We start from the raw sequence: 16,922 nt of genomic DNA, 5'->3' as shown, positions 1-16,922 counted from the left end.
ATGATTAACTACCAAAAATTAGGAGATGTCATTCTCATGAAGCAGTAGAACCCTTTAGAAGACTAATTTTGCTCTGACTTGTTACAAACTGCAGATGAATAAAGATCAGAGGCACTCAGGATTTTTAGCAGTATCAAGAGCTGCTGAGACTCTAAGCCAAAGCGCCATTCCTTTATACAAACTTTTCTATTAAACAAGGTGTTTATAACCAGAATGGTCTTTAATATGTTTTTCTACCTCCCCACTTACACATACCAGCATTTTAAATTCAAATTTGATAACAGTAAAGTGGCAGCTTATTTTTTTTGCCAATATTCTTCAAGTAGTTTAAATTGCTAGACTGCAAGCAGTAACGTTTGAAAGTTTTCTTCCATTCAGATGAACTCTTACTACTCTCACAAGCATAAATATGTGGCAGATGTATTTTAACCTCTGACTTGAACTGACTATTTTTTCAAGACAAAATCTTACTTTAAGGGTACATTTTTCTTCATGTATAAACAGGGCTTTCTATCACTCAAATGATGTTGAATTTTATCTGAAAATCTTATGAGACTTTCATCTACCTGAGGCTGCAAAAGCAAGAGTCAGCCTGAGTTATAAGAAATCCCAGAAAATTCAGTGCACTAACAGACTAAAAACTCAGCAACATCAAAACCACTTAAAAGATGACTTTTCAGGAACTGAAAGGCTGATGTGACATAAAAGCCTTGAAGTTTTGAGATACAGGTGAAATGAAAGTTCAGGAAGTCTCAAGGTTTTGTAAGGAGTATCAGCATTAGGCATGTGAAAACCATGAAAATGAGAAAAATAAGGTAAGTTAAAATCCACTGAAGTAAACACACAGAGACACGCTGAAGACTTATGTTGGAAGATGCAAAAAGCAGTTGGTAAAACCACAGAAAACGCGTAATGAAAACGCGTAATCTGAGAGAGAATCATGAGCTGCCAGTAGAGGGCACCCACGGCAGCGACACAAACCGCCTGGGACAGTTCATGGGAGTCACACCAAAGCGCCAGCTAAAGCAAGGCGAACAGGGAGTTAACAGACATCACCACCACCACAGCTGAATTGCTTTGGGTGTAACTATGAACTATGTCCACCCTTTTCCCATACTCTACTATTGATTCTTCTGTATTTTTATCAGAACTGTGTCTGGATCTCAGCCCTTGGAATACATTTTCTTTCCATAGCTCTGGTCAGTGAGTGCTACTGCGCACCTTGAAAATGTTTCTACTATTCTGCAAAAAGCAGATGATAAGTTGCAACCTGCCCACAAAGTTTATTCCTGGGCCATATTCAAGGCAGAAATCTGTTCCGAGGCTAGCAGTCACTCTGTAGAATACACAGCGTACTCCAGCAGAGATCTACATTTTAATACTGGGGCATGAGAACTGAATTTGCAGATCACCTAGTAAGGTGTGGTCTACAACTTTATTTATTGATGAAGAATAAGAAAGTTTCAGAAGCACTGCGTTAGAGAATTGAATTATTATGTTAAAAAAATGAAGAATTGGTATATTGCTTGTAAATGTTTACTGAGTTTTGTACATTTGTATGTTAAAGGTTTGTGTACAATAGCATTTTTTCCTGTAGTTGGACAGTTTTTATATACTTTCCATCTTCACTTACTACAAACTGCCAAAAATTAACTTAAAAAAAATACAGTATTTAACTTTTCTTGAAGCCCTATGTGATAATCTCTGAAAATTAAGACTAAAAAGTACAGAAATTCTTATTTCCTCTATATTGCCCATGCATCCAGGGTTTAGCTCATTCCAGACCATTAAACGATGCTCCTGTGTTTACCTTCTCAGCATGTTTAGAGGCTTTTCAGTACTTTAGCTTGAGACATTTTTACAGCTTTGCTGGCAGCCAAGAGATGAATTTCAGTGCTTTTCATAAACGAACTCAATCCATTTAGTCACAAACAACAGACAAACTTCACTAAGTAATACTTAATTCGTAAATCTCGGTGTCGAAGATGATCTTAGGAGGAGTAAGTAATTCTAAATAGGTATGCTTGGAAACAATTTTCTACCAGTGTTTTCACAGCAATGGTCTAACCTGATTATTAAACAGCATGTAAGAAAGAACACATGCATCCTTAAAAAGCACTAGTTTTGGTGGTAATATAAAAGTAGTACTGTACCTAACATGAAATCTTTAATCCATACTCTTGTTTGATGTTAAAACCTCCATACGTCAGCGAGTATCATGAGGCCATACAAAAATACTCACTTCAGAGCAATACTGTGCAAATTAGTTCATGTTTATCAAGCTCTTGACAATACAAGTATATGCATTAACATTTTATTGACTTCTACCAGTTAATATTTCTTAAAAGTAGGACTTCCAAAGCTCTGCTAAAATAATGCAACTTAATAGCCTATGACAATTAAAGTTAAATACATAATGAATGATGAAATTGCAGTCCATCAATGTCTCAGTGCTCTGAATCCTCAGTTGCTCTCTCACATTTTGCTACTTATAATAAAAAAAGCCAAAATTTCATCTAAGATAAAAATCCTGATTTTGAAGTCAGGCTTTGACAACAGGACCCCCCCCAAAATTGCTCTTTAAGCATTAAAACTAACCAAGTCTCATTTCCTATTAATTTGTGTCCATCACATGAATAAAATCAACAAATATTAAGGAAGCGTAATACGGAAACCTGATTATCTCTTTCCCCAAATATATCTTAGCTTTAAATTCTCTATCACTTCCTTTGACTGTAATCAGTCAATAGTTCACAGGCTACCAGGGTCAAATGAGAAACAGCATGCCCGGATCAGCTAATTACCTAAACTTTGTGTCCAGAAGTAACGAGGCTACAATGTAGGAGTAGTGCAACACATTAAAAAAGACCAAAAAAATCCCCAATACAAATACGATGTAAACATGAGTTTTAACAAGTCAAAACCATTTGTCTTTATGGCAAAATGTTTGATATCAGAATATTTAACACTTGGTAGAATTTGGTTGCCCTAAGAATGGAGCTGAATTTGGCAATGGATGCAAAGAATAATAAGGGCTTCTACAGGTATGTCAGCCAGAAAAGGAAGGTGATAGACAGTATATTCCCCTGCTGGTGAGCAGGACTTGCAACCCCGTAACAACAAGACAAGGACAAGGCTGAGGTAGTCAACAATTTTTTTGCCTCAGTCTTCACTGGGAACCTCTCTTCCCACATCTCTTGAGTGGACGGACTGCAAGGCAGGGACTGGGGGAGGCAAAGTCCCTCCCACTGTAAGAGAAGATCAGGTTTGTGACCACCTGATGAACCTGAATATACCTAAGTCTATGGGACCTGATAAGACACATCCCAGAGTCCTGAGAAAATTAGCTAATGTAGTTGCCAAGCAATTCTCCACGATATTTGAAAAGTCATGGCAGTCAGGTCAAGTTCCTGGTGAATGGGAAGAGGAAAACATTGCACCCATTTAAAAAAAAGAGTAGAAAGGAGGGCCCTGGGAACTACTGACTTGCCAGCCTCACATCTCTGCCTGGGAAGACCATGGAACACATCCTCCTAGAAGCTGAGCTAGGGCACGTGGAGCACAGGGAGGTGATTTGAGACAGCCAGCATGGCTTCACCAAGGGCAAATCCTTCCTGACCAGTCTAGTGGCCTTCTATAATGGAGTGACTACGTCAGAGGACGAGGGAAGAGCTACAGATCTGGACTTGTGTAAGGCCTTTGACATGTTCCCCTCAACATCCTTCTTTCTAAATTGGAGAGCTATGGATTTGATGATGACTGTTCAGGTGGGATCTCATGAGAGTGGAGCAGAAGGGGAGAATCCCCTCCCTCGACCTGCTGGCCACACTTCTATTGATGCAGCCCAGGAATCCTAACATGATTAAGTAAAATAAGTAGAAAAAAGTTTTCACTCCATAAACTAAGAAGCTGTGCTATTTTACAGTACTGAAGCAAAGCAGAATAAACAGATAGCATCCGTATTTTCCCCTTCTTTTTTTCTTAACACAACTAAGCCACATGACTGAACGTACAAACCGTCATTTAAATGCTCACCAGCTTATGCTTAAGTAAACCTAAGTAACTGCAATCACTTTAAGCTACCGCTTTTATGAATTTGAGATTTTTAACCATTTGAGATGTTTAATCATGTTAGCTTGGTTAAACAGCAGAGTTATATGTATATAACTACATATATATAGCCTAACTGGTCATTCTAAATAAGATCAGTTCTTCTAATGTCTCTTCTCTATGAAATAAACCTCTCTTTGAATGCACTAAGAAAAGCAAATCTGCCTATGTATAGAGGTGAGACAATATTCCACAAAAGACCAGATATTAAGGTATCTGCAATTCACTCATCACTCATGTATTTGAGCTCTCCAGCATCAATCTCTCAGTACACATGCTTTGATTATACTGAGGATAAACTGCATATAATGTACTCTAAGTTTGAAGTATCTATAAACGACATTTTACATGGAGTATTTGCTTTGTTTTAGAAATATTGCAAGTAGTTGACCCTTCTCAAATTATTCTCGTAAAGACCAACGGTCATTAGAAAAAAAAGTGCAATAAGCAATAGAATATAGAAGTGTGATAGTTATATACTAAATGGAAAACAGCATTCTATGTGAAACCAGTTTCCCCCACCATGCATAAACTACCAAGCAAACATCATGTGACAGGGACAGCACTGTATAGCATAGAACATTATTGGACAAATACAAAAGAAACCAGATAGCACCCCATTTCATAAAACAGCTGTTTTTTAAACAGCAGGAGAGTTTTCCATATTATTGTGTTCTTTGCAAGGCACCTACATAAGAACATACTGCTTTCATCTGTTCTGACACTGTACAATCTATCTGTTTGATGTACTTCTATTGACTACATGCTTGTGTTATGTAAAGGTCACAGTTAACTCCAGACTAATGATGGATCACTTGTGTCTGGAAGGTAACATCCTGACACAGCTGGTGAGCGAGCCAGCTAGGGAAGGTGTCCCGCCGGACCTGTTGTTCAGGAACAGAGAAGGACTTGTGGGTTACATGATAGCTGGAGGCTGTCTTGGACACAGCGATCACAAAATGATAGTTTTCAATTATTGGAGAAGGAGCGGGATCAGCAGAACTGCTACCTTGGACTTCTGGAGGGCAGATTTTGGCCTAAATGCCTGGTTGACAGGGTCCTTTGGGAGGTACTCCTGAAGGGCAAAGGAGTCCAGGAAGGCTGGATGTTCTACAAGGAAATCTTAAAGGTGCAGGAGCAGGCCGTCCCCATGTGCTGAAAGATGAGCCAGTGGGGAAGATGACCAGCCTGGCTGAACAGAGAGCTCTGGCTGGAACTCAGAAAAAAAATGGAGAGTTTAAGACCTTTGGAAGAAGAGGCGAGCAACTCGGGAGGACTACAAGAACGTCATGAGATTATGCAGGGGAAAAATTAAAACCAGCAAAGCTTAACTACAACTTAACCTGGCTACTGATAACAAAAGACAATAAACCCCATTTCTATAAATACATGAACAAAAGGAGGGCTATGGAGAATCTCCACCCTTTAATAGATGCAGGGGGAAACATAAGTGACAAAGGTTGAAGTACTTAATGCCTTCTTTGCTTCAGTCATTAACAGTAAGACCAGTTACCCTCAGGGTACCCAGCCCCCTGAGCTGGAAGACTGGGACTAGAAGCAGAATGAAGTCCCCACAGTCCAGGAGGAAATGGTTAGTGACCTGTTGCTCTACTTTGACACACAGCAAGTCTATGGGGCCGGATGGGATCCACAAAAGGGTACTAAAGGAGCTGACAGAAGTGTTCGCTGAGCCACTCAAAATCATTTATCAGCAGTCCTGGCTAACCAAGGGAGGTCCCAGCTGACTGGAATTTAGTAAATATGACACCCATCTACAAGAAGGGCTAGAAGAAGGATCCAGGGGACTATAGGCCTGTAAGCCTGACCTTGGTGCCACGGAAGGTTATGGAGCAGGTCATCTTAAATACCACTATGCGGCATATACAAGACAACCAAGTGATCAGGCCAAGCCAGCATGGGTTTATGAAAGGCAGGTCCTCCTTGACTAACCGGATCTCCTTCTATGACAAAGTGGCCCATTTAGTAGACGACGGAAAGACTATGGATGTTGTCTAGCCAGACTTCAAGTAAAGCCTTTGATACCATTTCCCACAATACTCTCCTGGAGGAACTGCCTGCTTATGGCTTGGATGTCATTATGTTCACTTGGTTAAAAACTGTCTGGATGGTTGGCCCCAAAGAGTGATGGTGAACAGAGTTAAATCCAGTTGGTGGCCAGTCACCAAGTGGTGTTCCCCAGGGCTTGCTATTGGGACCAGTTCTGTTTAATATCTTTATCAATGATCTGGACGAGGGTATCAAGTGCACACAGTAAGTTTGCAGATGACACCAAGTTGTAGGGGTGAGCGTTGATCTGCCTGAAGGCAGGAAGGCTCTTCAGAGAGATCTGGACAGAATGGATTGATAGGCCAAGGCTGAGTGTGTGAGGTTCAAGAAGGCTCAGTGCTGGGTCCTGCACTTGGGTCACAACAACCCCACACAGCGCTACAGGCTGGGGAAGAGCGGCTGGCAAGCTGCCTGGTGGGAAAGGAGCTGGGGGTGTTGGTCAACAGCCAGCTGAACACGAGCCAGCAGTGTGCCCAGGTGGCCAAGAAGGCCAACAGCATCCTGGCTTGTATCAGAAACAGTGCGGCCAGCAGGACGAGGGGAGTGATTGTCCCCCTGTACCTGCACCTTAAATACTGTGTTCAGTTTTGGGCCCCTCACTACAAGAAAGACATTGAGGTACTGGATGGAGCATGTCCAGAGAAGGGCAATGAAGCTGGTGAAGGGTCTGGAGCACAAGTCTTATGAGGAGCAGCTGAGGGAACTAGGGTTGTTCAGCCTGGAGAAAAGAAGGTCAGGCAGGGGACACCTCTCTACAACTACCTGAAAGGAGGTTGTAGTGAGGTGGGTTGTCAGTCTACCAAGTGACAGGACAAGAGGAAATGCCCTCAAGTTGTACCAGGGGAGGTTTAGATTGGATAACAGGAAGAATTTCTTCACCAAAATGGTTGTCAGGCACTGGAAGAGGCTGCCCAGGGAAGGGCTTGAGTCATCTGGAGGTATTTAGAAGAGGTGTAGGTGCCATGCTTAGGAACATGGTTTAGCGGTGGACACGACAGTGCTAGGTTAATTGTTGGACTCAACGATCTTAAAGATTTTTTCCAAAATAGTTGATTCTATGATTCTACATACAGCTGCCAGCAAATACCACCACAAAATGGGAAAGAACATTCATTGTGACTGTATGATAAAGACTACAGCTGGCCCTATCTCAGATGCATGGTCTCCCTATAACCTCCAAGGGATCTCTTCTTTTCACTGATGGAAGAGTCCATTAGCCTTCTGGGGAGCAGCTGGGGGGTGGATGTTTGGGAAATCATTTGGCAGAGGCACATACTCTCTCATTTATGATGTAATAACATCTAAATACTTAAAAAATAATAGTTTTACTTTAAGAGTAAGATTTTTCAGGAACAGGGTCTGCTTCTCACTCTACACATGCACTTAATCTATTACAACCAGCTGCTTCTATGCAGTTTATTACAGCAGTACCATACAGCTAATGGCAACCCACTGGCTCCATTCTAAAGAGTGCTTGAATATGTGTATAAGCAGTGATTAAAAACATCACTATTTTTTTGGTGTTAAACTTCATTACTACTGTTCATGTTCATCAGCGCTTCTATGAATTGTGATTTGATTATTTAAATGTTTACTTCAGCAAAAGTTTTCAAAATTGGGCACAGATTGTACTGTTTCCTGAGTGGTACAACCTCTTGTTATCCCATATATGCTACATTTGCTTATTTAACTTGTACTTTTTCATAAAAATTAATTTGGCAAGATATTCAGGATTATTTTAGCAGCTGCTCCACGTAGCTCACAGCTTATGAAACAGTAGTAAACCTATGTATCACTTATGTGCAACTGATGGGAAAAAGTTTTAGGTTTGGGTATTCTGTGTATTCTTTGTGCTGGACCTGAATTAATTCTCATGCAAAGCATCTGTCGATCCACAAATAGCCCATCACTAGCTGGGCTTAGATGTCCTTTGCAGATCTATGTTGTCTTCCCCATTTCTGTGATTTCAGAACAACTAGACCCTAAAAAATATATATTTTATTACTGTAGACAGAACTTTGTTGCAAAGCATAATGAACAAAAAGCAGTACAAGGGAAAATAAGTTACCTACAAACACATAGATGCTTTTCTACTAACTACAAATTTTTTAGTATGGTCACAATTATATAGTATGCCACTAAGCCAATCGAACTCAGACAATTCAGTCCTTCTCCACAGCAAACATCAGTCTTCTGTTGAATCACTTTACCAAAGCATCCCCTCCAGCATAACACATTGCACCCACAACTCTTCCATTTGCTGCTACATTTTGAGTACAGGTATTCCTACTGTCTCATTTTCTGTCACTGTTTGTTGAAAAAGAGTGATGTCTTCTAGTATACAAGGGAGACGAGGACACATGAGATAGTAAAGAATTATTATCCTTCAAATAATTTAGCCTCATATCTCCTTCTTTTATGTGGCCTGAAGTCAGGTACAGTACTTGTGTAGTAATCCTAATGGCTCAAACTTGCTTTTGATGTATACTAACATAAATTATAATAGGCTTGTCATTAAAAAATAATTACTGCTTTTGTCTCATATTTCTGAGCTAACAGCACAGCAAAAATAGAAGCAAAATCTTTTTTCCATTTCAAAATCTTGTTAATTATCACAGTATGTCTCCCCAAGGTGTACGTAATTATTTCATAATAGGATAATTGAAGTCCCTTGGTCCGTGCTTTGGGATTTACAAAATAAAAACACAAAATCAGTACTGAATCAAAAAAATCTTTTCCAAACTAAATGAGAAAGAAAATCATAAAACAATTATTTCCCACAACCATAAGCTTATTAACTCCCCCTTCCGCCCCAAACAACAAAAAAACCCAACCAACCAAAAAAAAACAACCAACAACCCAAACCCAGAAAACTTTCAAGGAACAATTTTCAGCTTTACATAATGTTTTTTGCTGTTACCACCTAACTTCTTCTCTACCTCAATGGTAAAACATACATGTGAGAATTATTTTTTAAGTCATATCTCAAGTGAAATACTTGGCTCTAGTGGACATGCCAATTTGACCTAACACACTGGCATGATACCGCTTGCTCTAACATAAGTAGGCCAAATGCATCAGAAAACATAATACAGAAAGATCAGAGAAATTAAAGAGGTATAAATACATATGCCCAGACACACTATGAATGCATATATGAGGAACATAAAAAGAACTGGTAGATGCAGAGAAGGAAAATCAAATATAGAAGATGCACAAATTAGCATTCTGTATGTCTGGTTTTGTGCCTCCCAGTTAACTAAAACACCTAACTCAAGAAGGACTAATAATTTTCCCTCAAAGAAGAAACCTGTCAACTTAGAGACTGTCCCCCCCTTTCGTTTCTCGCTGTTATAAATACCTGTCTACTGCTGAAATGCCAATGGTAACTAAACTCTTCAAGCTTCCAAAACACATCTTTTAGACAAGTACCTCTTTCCATATGATGTAAGCAGGTATACCAATTTACGATACTACTTAAATACTCCAATAAGTTTTACTCTCTTATCTAATGAAAGAAAAGCAGTGCTAAAGAAACAAGAGTCTGGAAAAAAAAACCAAACAAAACTTCACAACTGGAATAGAATGTCATCAGTTACCCAAAGATGATGACTATCAGCAAATTTTTAACTCATTCTCACATATCCTGTTAGGGATACAGCAGCCATCAATGAACAGCATGTCTGCCCTTAGAAAGCATGCTATGAAGAATCAGCCTGATGTTAGCCACTTAACCACTGTGACAACTTTTTTTAATTATTTTTTTATTTGGGACAACCTCTACTTGCCAGAAATAAATATTTTCATAGCACTGGACTTCGGAGCTACAAAACAAGCAGGTGAAAGCAGACATACAATTAGGTTTTTATTTAGCTAATGACAACAAAGAAAGGTAAAATCAAGAAGAGAAACTTACAACTCAAAGACCATATAAAGCATTCCATCTGAGCTGTACGTCTCCAATAGTTCAACAATATGAGGATGCTTCAGCATGTGACAAATACTGGCTTCTCTCTTCAGATCTGTGGAAGATATTAAGGTAGTACGTAAGCTATATATTAAAGCTGTTGAACAACAACAACAAAAAGTAACATCAAAAAACCAAAACACCCTCAAACCTGAAAAGAATAAGAACACAATGTTTGGAAAAATGTACTTCTGAAATTTCCAATAATCTTTATAAAGAACATTGAGATAAGACTATTTAATTATTATCCTTCAGAACTTAAGTGTGAAATTAAGTTAAAAAACTCACATAGATCTCAAAATATAATTGATACAACATTTAACAGGCTTTCTTGATATGACCCATTAATAAAAAATTCTCCTTGGTCATAATCTGCAGATTATTACTGAAGAACTGTACAGTAGTAAGTTCCTTTAATACACATATGCAGGCTACACACTATTTTCATCCTAAATATCCAACATCACTGTGAAATTACCTCCAAATAATCCAAGAAGACAGGCTCTTCACCACACTACAGAAGTATTAAAACCTGAATGTCTCTTAAGTCTGAGCCCTCTGCTCAAAGCAAGGTCAACTAAAGCAGGTTGCCCAGGATGACATCCAGTTGGGTTTTGAATGTCTCCAAGAATGGAGACTCTACTACAACCTGTCAAGGAAACCTATACTGGTATCTGACCACCCTCACAACATGGTATTTTTTTCTTACGTTTAAATTTCTTGCAGTTTACTTCTTTAATAATGACTTCTTTTTTTAAAAAAAAAATTCCAACGTAAGAAACAACACTGGCGTAAGTTTTAACCAGCATATATTAGCTTGCATCTCTGTTGTAGAGAAGAGGGAGAAAAGCAAAAACAGTTGTGAATAAAGAAAGAGCAGAAACCACTGTGACATCTCTCAAAGCTTGAGAAATTTTGTTGTTAACCAAACCACATACTTTTTCTGATCACAAATCAATCCTTTTGCTAGTATAGAAACACAAAAAACCAAACCATACTGAACTAATTTGCTTCTTTGTTCAAATTATTTGGCATTTTTGTTATTTAATCATCCTTAAACTTGTTTTTTCCCCTTTAACTTACCACTAGTATTCTAGAAAAATGGCAAAATCCTGAATGAATAGCCTTGATGATAATTTGAGAAAAGAGGAAAATACCAGTCTGTATTCTGAAGTAGACATGTTACTTTTCTATTCCCTTCCTACATAATTGTTCATACTAAAGAATGACCTACATAAGTATTTATGGGAAAATATGAATATGATCTCCTGGTTTGAGAATGCTTACCATATTGCTGTGCTACACTAGAAAGAAATTTAAAATGCACTATTTTCCTATATGCCCTATTACACTTCTAACATGAATCAGTAATGTTCAGAAATACAGGGAGCAAGATGAACATTCTTTCATGTGAAGCAATTAACAGGTTACTCAGATTCATGCTAGACTTTTGATCTTTTACTCATCTATAAATTCGGAAGAAATGCTCAAAATTTGGAAATGACTGAATTTTAATCCAAGGAAAAAAACTGCGAATCACAAAGTGCAAATTTTTTTGCTGGAACTTCCATATTACAATTGTGCTTTCTCCCTCACATCCTTGCAAATGCAATTTAAAAGTAAAATGATCTGAGCAACCCCTTAGAAACCACTATGTAATGTCATCTTAGGAAGTACAAACAGAGCAGCAAAAAGAAGCAAATAACTGTCTTTCACTGATGCAGATGAAATTTAGATAAAGACTCATGTAAAATCTGTCCTTTATACAGAGATGAAATTCTATCAAGTAAGAAAACAGCAGTATGTCTTTCACTACTGAGAATACTCACATACCAGGTTTTACACCACCTTCATGCAGAGTAACTACTAAAACCAAATTGTAATGTTCCCTTCTATCACGCTTAGGCATTGATTTGACACTAAATGATTATCGTCACTTTTCTAAGCAGTCAGGCTCCCTTTGTTTTTCACTGAAGTACACATCCAGCCTTTCCTAAGTAGGACCACAAGTAAGCATACCGATGAATAGCATAAGAGAACAGAAAATTGTGTGATGCTCTGAATGATTATGATCTCCAGAAAACACTGCACTTTTATCTCTTACTGTATTAAAACCTTAATGCTACCACATTTCACCATGGTATCAGACACTATTTTAAATGGAAAGCAAAGTGAAAATCCAATAGAAAACTAGAGAAAAGTTCTGCTTTATTTAAAGGTTAAAACTGTGTTCAAAATAGTTTATATTAGTTGCTTACTTTATTAACTTCTTGTGGGCTTTATTTGTATTTTTAAGGGAAGTAAAAATGTGAGGAAGAAAATATATGCTGCCATTTACCTTGTTCCTTTGTGTAATACTGCATATGTGAAACAATTGCTCACAGACTGAGCAACAGAAGCAGAGGAAGGAGAAACAAAGTGGAAAATAAAATCTCCAAACAGGAAAACAAATGCACAGAAGTCACAGAACAAGGTTTTTTATGACTCAGGGGTCTTGGGGCTAAGAGTAGAATAAACTCCTATTTTAAAAAAACAAGAGACTTCCTTAACAGTAGACCTATTAAGGAAGAATAAAACTAGGTATAAAGAGACAGAGGAGTACATACCCCATTGATCCTACAAAGCCAAAGGGCAGAAAAGACATGACAGATTCTGATGTCCATTGGGACTGTGACCCAAATGTCAAAGTATGTCATGTTTAAGACCAGTAAAAAAGAAAGGGAAATGAGTAGAAAAGGCAGAGATGGCACATATTTTTCATTGTTTTCACTTTAAAAACTGACATCATAATCTACTCAATCCTTTACCTAATGCTTTTACCAGACTGAATTACATTTCACCTCCACATGTTCCTCAAGAGGTAAAAAAACCCTCAAGTGCCTACAGATACTGTTCCAGTTCTGAATACAACATAAAACCAAGCAAATTTTGGCTGGAAGCAGGTGACTGAAGGTTTCCTAAGAAAAATTCCATTATTATCTTGTGAGACACCATATTACTTGGAACTTAACAGACTAAATATAACATTGTATGAATTACAGGCTACTTCTGTTAAGTTTTCTAAACCTCTGCTGAGTATTTTCCCATGTCATGTAGTAATAAGGGTCCCGCACATTGCATATCAAAATAAACCTTTCACATTCCAAACACCTAAAAGAGCTTCAGGACAACTCTAGAACCTGCCAATAGAGTAAGTTGGCTTTAAGCAGCAAGAGGTGACATGGACCATTTATTAATGGTTATGTATCTCACATTTAGAATCGTCTCCTTCACAAGTGAACAAAACTTCGCTAAAAGAACACACCCTAATGCAAGACAAGTTCTTAGAATCTAAAACAAACTGTTATCTTTTAATTGCTGGACTATTTTACTTTATATTTGAATCCTTTTTGAACACCTCATCTATTCATTTTTCTCTTTTTGATATGGCTGAAGAAGTGACTTTCTGGTCCATTTCTTAAGCCTTCTCTGTCAAATGAATTCTTTCAAAATTAAACATTAATGACAACAGCAATAATAAATAGAACAGCAAGGTTTAAAACAAGCTTTAAAAGTTTCTCTGTCAACTACATGAAAGGTATCCTTATACAACCAGAAACAGGGACAATGATGTGGTGTTTCATTTAAATTGCTTTGCACACAGTCTGATTCTTTACATCATAATTTGAAGAGCATTTAAAAGCTGCCATTTTACATTACTGTTACCAATAAACATTCCTGAATTTCAGTCAAATCAAAAAAACCCAAAACTTTGAGGTGTTTTTTTAGCAACTGCAGACATGTTCAAGTTTACATTTTATACAGGGCTAATTATTTAGAGAGAGTCACCGAAGTTTTTAAAATGGCATGAAAGTTCAAATTTCTGTAACAACTACAAAAGTTCTAAGATGGAAAGAGAATTCCCAGTGATAATCACCACACAGAGAAAACACAACCTTGTGTTTGGATAGCAACACTGAAAATGAATTGCTGGAAGCACTGAAAAGATAACTGCTCTAAATAATCATAAAGAAGGATATGTCAGTCTTTGATAGAAAATATAAAACATGAGCATCACTTAAAATTTCCATGGGAGTTAACTACCTAATACCCTACACATCTTTTGACAATTCTGGCAAACACCTAATTTCCTTTCAGAATCTGATATTGAAGTTTTTAAAACATCTCAAGCATACTGAATATATTTTGAAAGTATGCTTATTGTATCCTACAGCATGGAAGAATCAGATGCTCTCTAGCAGCCTGGATTATAGCACCATTTTAACATCTGAAAAGCAACATGCACAGACTGCAGCAGCCACACCTTTTTTAGGGAAGGACGGCATCGAAGTTTCTTAGCAAGATGGAAAACATATGTCATTTTTAAATATACAGCATTCTGATTTTCCAGGCTCATTCCTTTAAAGGATTAGTTCTCCAGCCACAGCTTGGGTATGACAGTATTTTGAAAGGAAGTATCTACATCAGTAGTAAACTTCTTGCTTAACATGCTTCTGCATATTTTGTATAGTGAGAATATGATCACATACAATTTAAATAGATGTGGTGGTACTAAGTTTTAAAAGGAAATCAGTATGTTTTTTTCATTTGGTTATGTCATTCTCGCCCACCATCCTTTGGCGTGCATCATGGAGAAGCTGTTGACCACTCCAACTGGAATTCTTCCAGATACAACTAAACTGAATGGTGTGCTTAGGAAATGTGCCTGATGCACTCCAGTCTCGAACAGGCCACAATGCCAGACTAGTCCTAGTTCAAAGTAACCCCTGAAGCAGGTATAAGGCAGACACTGAGACCTCAGCACCCACTATTTCACTGCACAAACACATTGTTTTTTGTCTTGTGGATTAATTAGCCTTGGCTAGCTGCTAAACTCCCACCCAGGCTCTTACCCACTCTCTGCTATCAGCAAGGTGAGGGCTAGAAATACGAAGAACAGGAACAAAAAAGGTCATGGGTTGAGATAAAGACAGGGAGATTGCTTACCAGTCACTATTGTGGGCAAAATAGCCTTACTTGACAAAGTTAATTTATTGCCTATTAAAATAAATACTTACTACTTATTGATTTGGGTAAAGGGAACCAAAAGGATAAACCAACAAATTTCCTCCCCCCCTGCCTTTTCCAGGTTCAATTTCACTCTTTAATTCCAGAGTCCTCGACCCCCCAACTCTGAGTGGTGCAAAGGGTGGGGGTTATGCTCAGTACATGGTGGTTTCTCTCTGCTGCTCCATCCTTCTCACACCTTTCTGCTGCTCCAGCATGGGTCCTCCACAGGCTGCAAGGGATATCTACTCTGCCATGGTGCACCTCCTCCTTCCCCGATCTTGGTATTCCCTCATTTTGTTCCACACTCCCTATGCCTCACTTCAGCATTTCATACCTTTCCTTAAATATATTTTCACAGAAGTAACATACACACGGCTGAAGGGTTCAGCTTTGGTCCGTTGGAGCCATCTGGAACAGGCTGTGTCCAGCACAGGGCAACCCCGAGTCTCTTCCCATAGAAGCCACACCTGCAGCCTCCCATTACCAAAAACTTGCCAATTACATTTAATACAGATTTGCTCCATTTTCTAGTAGCCAACGCCACACTAGACACCACGCTTCAAGGGGCTCCAAAGGAGCTGGTTTCCTTCAAGCTGAGCACACTGCTATACACCTCTGCCTCAAGACAGCACGTAGCAAGCACACAACACATCCTGCACAACAGCAAACTCCAGTTTGACAAATCATATGGCACCTAAGGTCACACTTCCAAGCCCAGGTGAACTTTCAGGGCAATACTAGCTTTCCTATACTAGTTTCCTTATTTGCTAATACTAGTTTCCCTATACCCTCTCTGTTCATTCTGGCTCTTCTGTGAAAAATTACTTTTAGGCCTTATTATTCTAATAATACAGCCGGAAAGCCATAAAAGCTCTCAGTACAGCCAGTATACTGTAACAAGGACAAGCAGCTGGAGGTGGGAACATCCTAAATTGACACTAGTAATGAAACAGAACCACAGTGATGTTTCTGCCCCAATGATTTCTTTATTTTTTTCTTCCACAACAGAGCATTGTTCTTTCTCTTCATTTCATTAAAACTGCACTGCCTGCCTTGCTGGGATATGTGACCAACTCCTCATCACACAGATACACTTGGCCAGTTAATGACTCCTTGCCTCAACAAGTAGTAAAAGCTTTCCTGCCTCCCCTCCCACACACTCTGGGGTGGCTAACGCTCTGCCCTAGCCAAGCTGATTTAACTGCTGGCTGTTTCTCCCTTCATCCCACACACATTCCTGCCCTCTGGTTCACTGTGCAGCAGCCTGGAGCATGTCACACCACACACCAAACCATTTCAGTGTTAAGGTGGTAAAAAAAACATGCATTTTTTTTCCCTGCTGGCTTGGTGTCATGCAACCTTCACATGTGCAATGTCTCAGTGAGCAACCCCAAGTATAGAAGACAGATTAAAAGAAAGGAATATGGAAGGAGAAAGCAAACAAGACTATGAAAGCCAGCACTTGGAGCTGCTCAGGATGTTGCAAGACACAAGTACAAACACAAGTACACACCTTTCTCTGCAAAGTGTCTCCATCATCACCAAATCTTTTATCATATAATCAATATGTACCTTAACAAACATGCTTAAAACACATACCAAAAAGAAACAAATGCATATAGCCTGAGTGGCCCTTGATAAAAACACCATGGTAATCAACAATTACAATGACAATGTGAGATAATCCATCTCCAGTCAGTATCTTTTGTTTTAATGCTATTGTAGCATT

General features: G+C 38.7%; 1 protein-coding gene across 12 annotated transcripts in view; it reads right to left on the bottom strand.

Moving 5' to 3' along the window:
- CASK (calcium/calmodulin dependent serine protein kinase) overlaps positions 1–16,922 on the bottom strand; it is a 227,935-nt gene that overhangs the window by 126,083 nt on the left and 84,930 nt on the right. For all 12 annotated transcript variants that reach the window (XM_080374290.1, XM_080374293.1, XM_080374285.1 and 9 more), the window contains exon 3: positions 10,094–10,199. In XM_080374290.1, the coding sequence (XP_080230416.1) occupies positions 10,094–10,199 (106 nt within the window). The remainder of the gene's footprint in view (positions 1–10,093; positions 10,200–16,922) is intronic.

Source organism: Falco punctatus (assembly GCF_963210335.1).
Source record: "Falco punctatus genome assembly, chromosome: 2".
In the NCBI taxonomy this organism is placed as follows: Eukaryota; Metazoa; Chordata; class Aves; order Falconiformes; family Falconidae; genus Falco; species Falco punctatus.
The sequence above is the reverse complement of the archived record's forward strand: the minus strand, read 5'-3'. Positions and strand labels throughout refer to the sequence as shown.